The sequence below is a fragment of the Mus caroli genome, chromosome 4, assembly GCF_900094665.2.
Source record: "Mus caroli chromosome 4, CAROLI_EIJ_v1.1, whole genome shotgun sequence".
Lineage (NCBI taxonomy): Eukaryota > Metazoa > Chordata > Mammalia > Rodentia > Muridae > Mus > Mus caroli.
The window spans coordinates 108,311,754-108,325,270 of NC_034573.1; the positions used below are offsets into that span (position 1 = coordinate 108,311,754).

General features: G+C 53.5%; 3 protein-coding genes across 7 annotated transcripts in view; 1 reads left to right on the plus strand and 2 right to left on the minus strand.

Annotated features, from left to right (window-relative positions):
* Slc6a9 (solute carrier family 6 member 9) overlaps positions 1 to 3,563 on the plus strand; it is a 34,980-nt gene extending 31,417 nt beyond the window's left edge. For all 3 annotated transcript variants that reach the window (XM_021160187.2, XM_029476616.1, XM_029476617.1), the window contains 2 exons: positions 2,014 to 2,184; positions 2,303 to 3,563. In XM_021160187.2, the coding sequence (XP_021015846.1) occupies positions 2,014 to 2,184; positions 2,303 to 2,497 (366 nt within the window). In that variant the 3' untranslated portion in view covers positions 2,498 to 3,563. The remainder of the gene's footprint in view (positions 1 to 2,013; positions 2,185 to 2,302) is intronic.
* Ccdc24 (coiled-coil domain containing 24) lies at positions 3,518 to 6,983 on the minus strand. Of its 3 annotated transcripts, none has more exons than XM_021160189.2 (8): positions 6,599 to 6,688; positions 6,204 to 6,395; positions 5,962 to 6,075; positions 5,308 to 5,433; positions 4,761 to 4,815; positions 4,364 to 4,424; positions 4,168 to 4,246; positions 3,518 to 4,086 (listed from the first exon to the last, which is right to left on the minus strand). In XM_021160189.2, the coding sequence occupies exons 2-8, from the start codon at positions 6,359 to 6,361 to the stop codon at positions 3,882 to 3,884; spliced, it is 798 nt and encodes a 265-aa protein (XP_021015848.1). In that variant the 5' UTR covers positions 6,362 to 6,395; positions 6,599 to 6,688; the 3' UTR covers positions 3,518 to 3,881. The 3 variants fall into 3 exon arrangements, with proteins under 3 accessions (XP_021015848.1, XP_021015847.1, XP_029332478.1); XM_021160188.2 differs by having other exon boundaries at positions 3,524 to 4,086; positions 6,204 to 6,367; positions 6,599 to 6,983; XM_029476618.1 differs by having other exon boundaries at positions 3,524 to 4,086; positions 6,204 to 6,379; positions 6,599 to 6,983.
* A 244-nt stretch (positions 6,984 to 7,227) lies between these two features.
* The window catches only part of B4galt2 (beta-1,4-galactosyltransferase 2), a 10,713-nt gene continuing 4,423 nt past the window's right edge, over positions 7,228 to 13,517 (minus strand). The window contains exons 5-8 of the mRNA XM_021160039.2: positions 11,648 to 11,838; positions 11,311 to 11,433; positions 11,094 to 11,198; positions 7,228 to 8,216 (exon numbers count right to left, since the gene is read on the minus strand). Coding sequence (XP_021015698.1) covers positions 8,066 to 8,216; positions 11,094 to 11,198; positions 11,311 to 11,433; positions 11,648 to 11,838 — 570 coding nt within the window. The 3' untranslated portion in view covers positions 7,228 to 8,065. The remainder of the gene's footprint in view (positions 8,217 to 11,093; positions 11,199 to 11,310; positions 11,434 to 11,647; positions 11,839 to 13,517) is intronic.

The window sequence follows — 13,517 nt, forward strand, 5'->3', positions numbered from 1 at the left end:
AGCACCAGGGGAATGTATCAGAGCACACTGTACTGCTGATAGAATTCCCTGCAAGGCCGGTCCTTCCTCCACCCTGTTCACATGTTAACTTGAACAACACCTCTCTGGATCATCAATTCTCCCCACTCCAAGGCACAGGGATGTTAAATATGCCCACCACACACTTAATAAGGGGCAAGAAACCTGCTGCAGGCCTGTGGGCTAAACCAGGCGCATTTTGCTGCTTCTGTTTAAAGTGGGAGGCAGGGCTAATGGCCTAATCATCACTATATGAGAAAAGAGGGTCAGAGGGCTCACTCAATGGCAAGGCAGTGTCCAGAGCTACCTGTGTCTTGCTCAGTACTCAGAATTGTGGAGAGCGCTAGACCAGACTTCCACACTGGCTCATATTTCTGAAAAGAGGTCCCTGGAGGACCGAGGCCTCCACCACATGGGGTGTGGGATGTTCCTGGGCCTGGCACAGACAACAGTTCTGGCCGCAGGCCCAGCATTGAAACAGGAGGAGCGGAAGTCTCCTTTCAAGGCTGAGAGGGCAGAGAGGGCGGGAACCACTGCCCAGCGCCATGCCTTCTGGGGGCGTGACATTGGCCCAGAACCAGGACGCTCTCTGAGGGCTGGGGAGCTGCACTTTGGTACCTGAGTTTACCCACCAAGGGCCTTCTCTGGGTTCGGTGGATTGTCTAGGCAGAGAGATTGAATCAGGCAGTGTCCGAAGGCTGGGTTGGAGTTACATTAAGGTGAGGAATTCAGGCCGGGCAGACGTATTTCTCTTCGGAGTTTTATGTACCTGTGACAGCTCTTCTTGACAAACCCCTTCCTTCCTTCATAACTACAGTGAAAAAATTCATCCTCACGTACATCAGGCTTTGTTAAGCCAGGTGTGGTGGCGCTCGCATTTAATCTCAGCCCTGGGGAGGCAAGAGGCAAGCCATTGTCTGAATTTGAGGCCAGCTTGGTCTACATAGGGAGTTTTAGGTTAGCTAGGGCGACACAAGTAAGACCCTGTCCTGAAAAAAAACAAAAGCAAACACACACACACTTCACTAGGTTGGTAAAGGTGTCACACACATATGGTGCCCTAGGTTCAGTGTGGGGAAGGTCAGAGGAGCTTAAGTTCCAGGATGCCCCTAAATGCTGACAGGCATGGGGAGTCCTTTCCACGGGTCCTCTGGTGTGGCCTGCGAGTCACCTGGCCAAGTCTCCTGTTTCTTTTAGATCTTTAGCTCGCCTCTTTCCAGAGAGGTGTGTGTCTGCTACTGGACACAGTATCTGTAGCCTCTGGGCACCCTCCAAGCTGACTGTCACAACAAGCTGGCTTGTTACTACAGCCACAGTGAGGCAAGACTTTACGTAGCTTGCTCCTCGGCCCCCTTCCTGATCTGAGCATCTCCCGGTACAAATCAGCTCAAACAGATAAATGAGATTGTGCAAGACCTCAGACCCACAGTCAGTGCAGCAACCTCAAGTGTCAGGCCATGCAGAACAGGAAGCCGAGCGACTTTGAGTTAAACAGATGGGAGGTGCCATGGAGAAGCCTTTTAGGAGGCAGAAAATCCAGAAAGGCTTCCTGAAAGAGGTGGCACTGGCTCAGGGCTTGGCAGGAATGCCGAGGATGGGTCTGCAGAATGAACAGAGGCAGCAAAGCCGGTCTGGATGTGGTGAATGCCTAGGGCAGGGAGATGTGACCAGCAAGATAACAGGCCATCAGGCAGAGCTGAAGCCTACGGCTAGGAAATCATCCTTATCTCTACTGCCTAGAGAGAACGGCTGCTTTCCAAAGGTGGCAGCCGCTTACTTGTTCTCTGCCAGTTCAGGACTCTGGCAAAAACTGTGTCTTCATGCCCAGCTCCTCCCTGGGGTCCTACTTCTTTCACGAAGGTGTTGACAGTTGCCTATGCCCCGAGCCACACCACCTTTTGCTGAGCCAGGAGGAAGGGTTACTGTGAGGAGGGCCAGCCTGGGGTCCAGGAGGGGCGCTACTCAGCCTCGCATCAGCCTCTCTACCCTCTCTAGTTCATTCTCATCTTCACGGTGATCCAGTACCGGCCAATCACCTACAACCACTACCAGTACCCAGGCTGGGCTGTGGCCATCGGCTTCCTCATGGCTTTGTCGTCGGTCATCTGCATCCCACTGTACGCGCTGTTCCAGCTCTGCCGCACAGATGGGGACACACTTCTTCAGGTGAGGAGTGAAGATAGACTGAACGGGGACGCTGGACGGGACGGGCAGGCGAAGTGGAAACACTTCGAGCATAAGGGTTCTCTTCTGACACGCTTTTCACTGCGCCCCCTGCCTGCAGCGTTTGAAAAATGCCACAAAGCCAAGCAGAGACTGGGGCCCCGCCCTCCTGGAGCACCGGACTGGGCGCTACGCTCCCACTACAACCCCCTCTCCCGACGATGGGTTTGAGGTCCAGCCACTGCACCCGGACAAGGCCCAGATTCCCATCGTGGGCAGTAACGGCTCCAGCCGCTTCCAGGACTCCCGGATATGAGCGCAATTGTTGCAAGGGGAGAAGCCCCACCCAACCCTTGCTCCCACCACGGAGACTGGGGAGGCGGACAGGTGGAGGCCTGCCCCATCACACCCTGTCTGGGATGCTGCTGTCACCTTGACCACCACTACTCATGTCCCCAGTGTTTACACATCCTTTGGATGCCAAGACAGCAGCTGGGGGTGGGAAAGCGATGGGGGAGTTAGGGGGAGCGGGCATGGGGAAGCAGTGTCCAAAGCACTTTGGAGGAGGTCTCAGGTCAGGTCCCCAGAGGCCTGCCAGGCTTCCTATGGCCTCTGATACCCTCATGCTCTGCCCTGAGCTGTTTCACTATGGGATAAGAGGTTCCCCCTCAACTTCGTGACCAGTGTTCCTGACCCCAGAACAGACCCTAGCCTCTGCCCAGGGAACTATCTTCCTCCTCCAGACAAGGTGAGGGCCCCGGGGCTGTACAGTGTTACTTGTTGGACTGCACCACTCAGCCCTGTTTATTTGTGTAATTATTTTTTTTTTTTAAAAATTGTATTACCCTGTGGTTGCCATCCCCTGCCCCAGCCTTGGGTCCAGTGTGTCTTCCAGGCCTGCCTGCACCTCACTTGGCTGCTCCAGGGTCTCTATCCTTTGTTCCAACCCTGGTTGTCAGGCCCAACCAGCAAAGGCCCACGACCCAGCAGCCTACCCAAAGCACTTGTTTATGGAGGGCAAGAAGGGGACTTATCTGTAGGAAGCTTGAGCCCAGAGCCCTGGGGAAGGGGACCCTGTTCCACATTCCCTTGCCCACCCTCCACCAGGTCGGAGGCCCAGTCTTCCCAGACATGCTAACCCCATTCAATGTGCCAAATGGCCCCAGTCCGTGTGCCCATCCCCCCTCTGCAGTCAGAGCACCTTCTCCCAAGACCCGCAGTCCGTTTGTCCGTCCTCTGTGCCCTCTGCAGTGACAGCCCTGGCCAAGCCACTTCTAATCCTCTGTAGCAATAACGGTGTGCCGCCCGCCGCTGCCCAGTGTGTGCAGCACTAGGGTTTTAAAGTCCGTAGGTTTTAATGAAATTTCTATTCCTGTCTCTGAGCTGCTGATGTGCTTTGTCTGGGTCCCTCGGGGACGAAAGTCAAGCTGGGATGGGAACCTCTGTCCCCCAAGGCTCTGTGGAAGCTTGTGCAGAGGAGAAGGGGCCAAAGGCTTTGATGGTTAGAACAGGTGTCCTGCCACTCAGTTCTAGATAGCAATGACCTGACAAGGGGTGGGGCTGGGACCAGACCAACACACAGCTGGGGGAGGGAGGGAGAAAGGTGTGAGCTCATCTGAGAATGAAGCAGAAATGGAGCTGTGGCAGCTGGAGACAACAGCAGATGGGCGGGTCTCAGCAGAAGCCTGTTTTGTGACCCTTCAGGTCGGTGCCTGGGATGCTGCACTGGAAACTGACGTGGAAGTTGTCTCTTTGCAATAGCTGTACCGAAGTTGCCGTCCCCAGCGGCGGGTGCTTGTCTGTCCTTGAGGGTGGGGGCAGCGCTCCGAAGGAGGTGTAGGCATGTAGCCATGGAGACAAGGGAAGGGTCTAAGGCTGGGAATGGATGACCTCAAAGGCTTCTGCCTGCACAGGATGGGTAGATGTGAGGTGGCCATGATCTGAGCTGCACTCTACATGGCCCACCCTGTGTCTGTCTTGGTGTACCTGTGCTTGGCAGCGGTACAGGAAGGCCCCAGAGAGACCTGTAGCTCCTGTTCCATGGCCTTCTTCTGATCCTTAATCTCTGTGGAAGGGCACAGCTGATAGCACCTGGTTCTTCTAGAGTATTTACAGTAGTATGTACAGTATGAGATAAAGGGAGGGGGCTGGGTACCTCCAGGGGCTCGCCTGGGGACCTTACCTCCCAGGGTAGGCATTTGGGTGTCCTTGGAAGCCTGCATCTGTTCCATTTCCAGACAGTGCTGTGGAGAGAGCTGTTTCAGTAGCCCTGCCTGAAGTTAGAGACCAAGAGCCCAGGGGCTCAGGAATAAGACCATGAAGCCACTTGGCCTAACTATCATGATACCATATCCTACGGAAAGCCAAGCTTAGTAAGATAGCAGCTAGGCATGCCCTCAGACTTAGGTGAAAGGATGCAGGAGACCTAGGGCTATCAAGTGGACTAGTCTAGAACTGCCAATCATGGCCTGATAGGAGAAATGGGCATAAGACAACCTTGATATGCACATACATATAGACACACAAACATGGTCCCCGCTAAACAGAGAAGCTGGGGGAAGGCCAAGGACTGTGCTCACCTGCAGGTCAGAGATCTCGTTCTGCAACATGCGACACTCTTCCTCCAGAAGGCTTCTAGACAGGAGCACAAACAGCCAGAGCCAGAGAGGCAGGACCTACCCAGCTGAACCCACTGCATGGCCCCACCCTCCAGAGCCTCCAGAGCCAAGACAGCTCCTCCATCCTCAGGCTACATTGTCCTTGGGGTGCTGCCTTCCAGCCCCCACTGTTTCCAGTTACTTCAGTTGCTTGCACCCCCACAAGCACTACCTTTTGTACCCTGGCACTGGACCTGTGGCTCATCCAATAGCCCCATATTACAGCCTGCTTATAACCCTCCCTTGGCTCCCCTTGTGCCAGGCTGAAATCCTTGGGCCCTGACTCCTCTTGGTTCCTGTAATTGGCTACTTGCTGGTTTTGTAGCAGCCCCACTAACTGCCCAACACACACACACACACACAGTCCACCAACCTGGCACACTACCCCTTTCTGGCAGTCCCAGCCCCTTAATTTCCACTCCTGTCTTCTTGCCCCCAATCTATACACTCAGGTGCCCTGAAGCCTCACCTCAGGTGTCTGACAACTTGGTCAATATTAGACACATTCAGTTGGTCCTTGATGACAGTGAGGTCCCTGGGACAACTGCTGACAGGTGAGGTTACCATCACCCTCTCTGTGCCATTCATTCCAGCCCTTCAGGGAACAAATGCCACTTCTAGAGCCTTTTGTTTTTCTCAGGCAGGCCACATAACAGTGCAAACAATAGCCCCAGAGCCCTGACTTGCACCTGGTAGTTCTGCCACCTTCACTGTGCGACCTCAGGGAAATTGTCCCTTTGAGCGTTCATTCTGTCACCTGAAAAGCTGGGGACAATGCTCAGCTTATAGGATTGTGGGAGGATTTGAATAAGAAACTGGCACAGTATACTTGTGCACGTGAGGACATTAATCCCTCTCTGTCCCCAGCTGAGCATGTCATTTGTCATCACCTCCAAGCTCTTCCTGTACCTCCAGCCCAAGCCTTGGGTCTCATCTGCTAGGCCTGAAAATAACTGTTCACTGGACATGGCCTCCTGTTCTCCCTCCAGCCCCTGCCTACAAAACTCTCCATTTTATCTGCTTGGAAAACTGCTCCCTTCCGCCAGGCTGGGCAGGTGTCCCCTAAGGACTTCAGCCTTTATAACAGTGTCCAGCCCCAGTGGGTAGAGTCTTCTGTTTTTACCTGGGCTCATCGGCTCTCATCGCGAGTTCCTGTTGTGTTGAGTCACACCTGGGATCCTCTAAGGCAAAGCGAAGGACCCTGGGACTATACTGGGCCCACATCTGGGTCTGGTCCCTGAAAGCATGTGCATGAAGGGACCTGAGGACCTCCTTTCAGGAAACCCCAGGAAAGGTCACCCTGGCTCTTTATCAGGGGCAGCCCATCTGGTGTCCCGGCAAGGAGGCCATGGCTGAGAATCCCACCTGCCCTCACTGATAGCCTTAAGGCGGAGGCCTTGGAGTAACTGCCGGAGTTCTTGGCGAATGAGGTCCCTCAAGAGGGGGGGTGGTGCCAGTAGGGTGGGAGAGTCAGAGTTGGAAACTTGAGAAGACTGGATCTCTTGGAGCAGCGCCTTTAGCATCGCCACCTGTAAGGAGAGCTGGGGTACCTTGCCACTGGGGCAGAGGGGATGGGTTTAATGTGTGTTGGTTGAGGGTTGTCAAGGGATGGGAGGAGCTAAACAGAGCAAGGGCACGCAGTGAGAACAAGGTGTTTGGGGGGGGATCACCAAATAGGGTTAGGGACCTGGTGGTGGTAGGAAATCACTAGAGTTGTGATCACTAGGAATGTGACCCACCCCCACCGACCGGACTCCCACCTCCTCTCGCAACTCCAGACTCAGGTCCACTGCTGCCTCCCCCAGAATCCTCTTCACTTCAGGCCGCTCCGGGAGTGGAACATGCTCCTCCACCAGCTCCCACAGTGCTGGGGAGTCCCCGGGCATGGCCTGCGTGGGTCTCGGTCCCCTGGTCAGATCTACAGGCCGGACGGCCCGCAGGTCAGAGTACTAGATTTCCTGGGAGACCGATGGTTGCTCTAGACCAGAGCCACGCCCACCAAGCCCTTCCGGCTGACATCGATACCCCGCCCCTTTCTGCCAAAGTCCCCACACGAGAATTGCGCTGTCTTTTGGTGGCCCACTATGAGCAGACCCTTCAGAGTGTGGGGTCCTTGCCTCTTCTGGGGGAAGCCTGGCTGTGGGAATCGGCCCTTAGCCCCTCCCCTCCTAAGAGTCGGTCACCTGGGAAACCATCCGTGCCCTGGGATCAGCCCTCGAAAGAGGCCCTGCCCCTGCCCGCAGTGGCTGAGCACCCTGTGCTTATCCCAGGGCACCTTTCTGCCTCTGAGTGAGAAGAACTGAGAAATCTGGCCCCACTGGTTCACTATTTCCTTATCCCTACTAGTTTGAAAGCAGTGTCAAGATAAAACTTTCTCCCTAGAACAATGGAAGTGGCAAGGCTAGGAAATTTATTAAGTTACTAGAAGACCCTAGCCAGGTCACCTCCCACAACACAGACTAGCTTCGGGGATCCAGATCCCGTTCACAGACAGACAAGGGGGCTGCTCCGTTAACGTTTTTTACTAAAGCACCCACACAAGTTTCTGTGCAACATATAAACAGAGCAGGCCCCGGGGCTCCTGCCTCCTCTCCAAGGGAGGGAGGCCAGATCCATTGACTGATCCAGGCCCCACCTGTCCCTCATGCAAAGGTCAACCCCATGGTCCCAGGAAACAACACAGCACCCCTTCTGGTCCCCTCCTGGGGGCACTCCTCAGTAGGTGGCTCACCAAAGCTTGCCCCCTACAATGTTGAATGAAAAAGGTTTCCCCTCCCCTGGAAGCATGAGGGGTCTCCAGATCTGAGGAATTCCCCCCTGGAAGAGACACTGCCCCCTAGTCAAACCTCCCACCTTTTCAGGCCCTAGGGGACTCGAGGGGAGTGGGGAAATTGAGGCACAGAGAGGTGGAGTGACCTAGCCCAGGCCACTCCGCGAGGCAGTGCAGGGGCTGGCCCAACCCTAACAGTGAGGAGGTTTGGGCTGGGAAAAGTAGGACAGGAAGAGGGGTTGACCCCAGAGAGGGCCATAAGTGGGGCTTGCCCAAACGCCCCTCAAAGTGAATTCTGGAACTTCTAGGTGCAGCTGGCTATTAGACTCAGAAAACAGCTCACAGTCACAGTCTTGGGGGACAACCCTTAGAGCAGCTGTCAGCCAGGCTGGAGGTCAGTCCTCTGGCAGGCAGCCTTCCATACTGGAAGAGCATGGAGGGCCTTGGTCCGTTAGTGTCAGCCTTGAGTGAGCCACGACATGGGCTGTCCAATGTCCACTGTGATGTTGGTGAAGAGCGGTTGCCGAGACACTTCCAAGACTCGGTACCGCACGGATCCAATGCCGTCCCACTTCATGCTCATCTTTGTGTTTTGAATCTTATTAAACCTAGAAAGGGAGACGGGTTCAGATCAAGGCTAACAGTCTCTGCTCAATCCTGCTCTTATATTTGCCCTCAAAATAAAGACCTCAGCCCCTTCAGTCAGAAAGCTTAACAACAACCTCTCCCTCACAGGTCTCTCCATTCAGACCTCCTCACCCCGCTCTACATATGTATGTATGTATGTATGTATGCATGCATGTATGTATGTATGTTTTTATTATGGGGGGTCGTGTGTGGAGGTCAAAGGGTGAAGTTGGGCCTTTCCTTCTACCTTCGCGTGGGTTCTGGGGACCCCAGGCTTCCCTGTAAGCGCCTCTAATCACTGGACTCTCTTGCTGGCTTGTCTGTAGTATTTGAGGCATCCCACATGTACCCCTAGGGCAGTCTCTGTCCCCTGAGAGACATATCATCTTCCCTCTAACCCTTTGCCATCTTGTTTCATCAGTCACTCTTTCCATCTTCACTCTGGATGCCAGACTGCACTCTGAGCAACAGGGACACAGCCGTGTCCAGGACATGCAAGGCCCTTCCTCTCATGGTGAGTCTGCTTCACTAAGGGAGACTAGGCAAAAGAAACATCAGAGTGCTGCATTACCAAGTCACTACCTTGGGAGAAGGATGTGACACTAAGCTGAAGGCAGAGGGGAGAGCATTCCATGCAGAGGTCAAAACAGGCTAGCCTGCTGGTTAGAGCACGTGAGGGCGGGACTCTGTAAGTCATAACGAGTAGTTCATATTCCGTGAGCAAGAAGACAGAGAATCTTAACCCAGTTTCAGCAGAAGGGTGGGATGGCAAGGGGGAGGCAGGAAACCCCTTGCAGTCACCCGGGCAAGATCACAGAGACCAGACTAAGGTAAAGGTGGAGAAAGGGGCGAGCAGACCGGCGCAAACGCTTTATGGGCGGTCCCGACGTGGCTTGATGATCTCAACTTGTAGGGCTGGGAAAAGAATCCTGAGTTTTGTTTTGTTTTTGTTTTCCAAGACAGGGTTTCTCTGTGTGGCCTTGGATGTCCTAGAACTAACTAACTCACTCTCTCTCTCTCTCTCTCTCTCTCTCTGTGTGTGTGTGTGTGTGTGTGTGTGTGTGTAGGCCAGGCTGGCCTTTAACTCATAGAGATTTACCTGACTCCACCTCCCTGCCAGTTTGACTATGACTCTGCGGCATTAAAGGCATGCACCACCACTGCCTGGCCCCTGCCTTAAGTTTGAGGCAAAACATTAGATCCACCATCATACTTCTTTAGCAAACAAATTTCATGCAGTCTAGCCATATCCACACCCAAGCAGACATCACTAATTGATGACTGAATGAGACCACGGGTCCTGGCTTTATCTGCCTGCCATCCCTTCCCTGCTGACGGGTTTCACCTAAACCACTTGCTTTTCCATTGGCTCCCTGGACTCCTGTGGGGGCGTCCCATGCTTCTGAATTCCAACCCCATCAGTCTATAACCCATCTCTCCACTCCTAGAGTCTGAGGTTAGAGCAGAAAGTCAGGGGACACAGACATAAGTCTCCCCTGGCAGAGTCCCTCTAGTTTTATGAATTTAGGCTTGGTCAAGGTTCCTCCTAGGTCCACACAGCAGCTAGGTCATTCCTTCATCTTCCTTGAGCATAGAAAATAAGACCACCAAACAAACTCTGTCTCGTTTCTGTTAAGGGACTTTCTAAGACCCTCAAAGCCCTCTGGGAAAAAAGTTAAAAGCCCCCTGGTACTCAGCTACACAGCATTAAAGCCCCTGCCATCGCTCCCAGCCTTCAGATGTTTAAGAACCAAATAGCTTTAAGATTTCAGAATACAGCAGGCATGCTCAGAATCAGCTCTTACACAGACAAGTTCCTTCATCCACTCTGGTTGTCTCCATCAGCCTGGCAACACAGCACTGGCAAACGTATATGCCCGAGGGAACTGAGGCAGATCTCAGTGAAGGGGTAACTTTTCCAGTTCCCACAACCTCACTCATCTCTCAGCCAGGAAATCACCTGTTCTCATGACATAACTATTTTCCTTGCCTCGTGTGAGCCTCATGAGGGATGGGAGGACAGGAACGCGGTGTGACTGCAGAAGGCTTGGTGCCACTCACAGATGCATCTGGAGGCTCAAGGAGTCTACTTAGATTTCCCATGCCTGCCAGGCCTTTCCCAGCCGGTCATGAATACCTAACGTGGGTATCTCAACCCACACAGGGCTGGAGAGATGGCTCAGTGGGTAAGAGCACTGGCTGCTCTTCCAGAGGTTCTGAGTTCAATTCCCAGCAACCGCATGGTGGCTCACAACCATCTGTAATGGGATCTGATGCCCTCTCTGGTGTGTGTGAAGATAGTGTACTCATATATACATATATATATATATATATATATATATATATATATATATACACATATATATATATATATATATACACATCTTTTTTTTTTTTTTTAAAGGAGTTAGCTGCTCTGATCTCAGAGGGGTTGTCACTGTCTCAATCCTCCCTCCCCACACTCCCTCTGTTTGGCACACCTTTGTTGGGTTCCTAGGATCTATGGCTAGCACCACTATCATCTTGTCTGCTCTGACAGGGCCAGTATAAGCAGGGGTCATGCATAGCACCCCAGTGACGTCTTCGAGAGCACTGACGGAAATGTGCCTGAGCAATTACAACACAAGCTGGAATCTCAACTCTACCTCTATGAACCAGGCCAGGGTGCCAGGAGTCACCTTTAGAGGTCAGGGGCCAGGAACATCTGGGTCACTTCTAGGAATCGGCTGCCTCTGGAAAGCACTCCTCAGGAGTCGAGGATGCTCAGAGGCCTCCTCTATGGGGTCAGAGATCAAAGGCATTTGGGATACTGGGAGGTGACATCTAGGAATCAGGGGCACCTGGGGTGCTGGGGTCACCTCTGAGGGTTGGGCTCGTTATGTTTGTCCCGGTCGTGCTTGATCATGCGGTAGCGGCCAATCCGGACATCCGGGCGTGAGATCTTCATCCCAGTCAGGGAGATCCTAGGATGGGAGACAGGCAGACTGAGGAGGCACGGGGAAGGGGAAGGAACCCCATCCAGTCTGTGCCTCCTCACTCCCTGACCAGCCTGCCCTCTGCCCCACCTCTACTTACCGGTTGAAGATGTCATCATCCTCGCCTCCCCAGCCCCAGTACTCGTTGGGAAAGCCATTGATCCTCAGAAACTGGGCCTTGCTCAGGCCTGACACACCTCCAAAGTAGCTAGCATAGGGCAACCTATGACACAAGAGAGCAGGTGTCAGGGTTGCAAGGAGATTCAAGATGCAGGATCATAGATGGTGTGTAGGGACCATGTGTTACCCAGGGAGGTAGTGCATTACATAGAAGGATCTGAACCAGGGGCCAAAGGCTAGGAGGATACTGAGGCTGGGACTCAGGGCTTGGGTGAAGTGGGGGTGGGTAGGTCTGAGTCTCACTAAGAGAGTCTCACCGGAAGCCAAACTTGTCCATGGCGATGGCAAAGTGGCGGGGCTGGTCACCACAACGGTACAGATTGCGGTCATCCATAGGGACCAGGTCCACATCACTGAAGATGAAGCAGTCATAGGTAGCATCCTCCTTCAGTGCCTCTAGGAAGCCCACGTTGAGCAGCTTGGCTCGGTTGAAGGTCTCCTCGCCATGCTGATGGATGGGTGGATGGATACAGATCAGCTCTGGGGCCCTGACTGGCAAGTACCTGCCACTTCAGCTTCCCTCGTGATCTCAGGGGCCCACACAATTGTCCCCCACCTCCACAACTCCTTCAGATTCTCAGGAATAAGCCTAGCTTCTCACCTGACACCCCCTCCCCCCCATTCACAGTCTGGCTCCAGTCTCCTCTTGGATGTCTTAAGAATCTATGGCCCAGCCACATTAAGTTGCTTAGGCTCCAAAGGACATGCTGGACTTTTTGGTTACCAGGCACTGGGTTTGATTAGCACTTCCCCCCCTAGCTAGAAAGCTCGTGCCTGGAAGGGCTGACTTCCAAACACACCTCCAGGCCCCATTTTCACCCATGTCCACTGAACCACTATTTAGAGAGCTAAATTCATTCATTCATTCAAAGACACCCTGCGACTTTCTCCTTTGTACCAGGTGTGCCTCCTGTGTGCCAGTGGAAAGTCTAGGGACAAGGAGCCTTGGTTTCTCTTCCTACTGAGCCTACAGCTGTGATGTGAGACAAACAAGGAATGCCCTAAGTGTCTGGAGCTGAAGTAGCTCCCCTGGCCCGAGTTGATTCACTTCCAACTCCCTGGGCAGCCCCGGAGACTACGAAGGAATGTGTTAAATGATCTTGTCTTCCCAACAAAAAGACGAGCACCAGGCTATCAGCAGACACATCTCTGTGAGTTCAGGAGCCACAGAGACAGGACTGCAGAGGCTCTGGTCATGCAGGCCCAGGCAGCTCTGGACAAAGAGGGGAGAGCTGACAAGAACTGGCCTCTCGGCTTCTGCTACAACCTGCGCTAAAAGAAGCACAAGCAGCAGGCATCTGTGAGTGGGCGCCTCCCAAGGACAGGGGAGACAGGGGCCCCTCCCGGCCCCGGGCAAGCCTGAGAGGCAGAAGCTGTTTCCTCTGAGCAGTGAACTGAACTACACCTGCTCCCTGAGCGCCACCAGCCCTGGCTGATTTACCATCATTCTTCCAGCCTCACTCTAAAGGCCGGGAGCCCTGGGTCTTTCCCACACACCTCATAAATAAGCTCAGTTCGCTCTCTGGAGGAAAAACAACAACAACAACAAAACAAACAAAACCTAAAAACACACACAAAAACAAAACAGCCTCCTTCTAGACATCACCCTACCTTTTGTCATTCCTCCTCAGCAGAGATTTTTTTTAAGAGTTGTCTCTAATTAGCTATTTTGTCAAATCTGATTCCTTCTTCTTCAACCCACTGCAATCTGCTTCCGCCCCCACCATGCCCCTGAAATGGCTCTCACTAGGCCCACCGTGTTGCTAAATCCACTGGACATCCTTGGTCCACATCCCTCTGACTCCCCCACAGTGCTCACCCACAGCTGCCACACTTCCTTCCTGCCTGCCTGCTGGCCTTCCAGGGTATCCACTCCCAAGGGGCTCCTGACACTGCGGGTTCACCTCCCGGGCCTCGGTAGCCACCTTCCTTTCTCCATCAAAACCCTCAACTGCCCCACCCCAATATTCCATGCTCTGCAGGTACGTCAGGTGTTGTGGATTTTAAGAAATTTCTAGCTTGGTGAGATGGCTCAGCTCTCGGCATAAGCCTGAAGACCTGGGTTTGATGCCCGGCCCGCCACAAAGTTGTCCTCTGACCTTCACATGTTTTTGTTTTTTTTTTTTT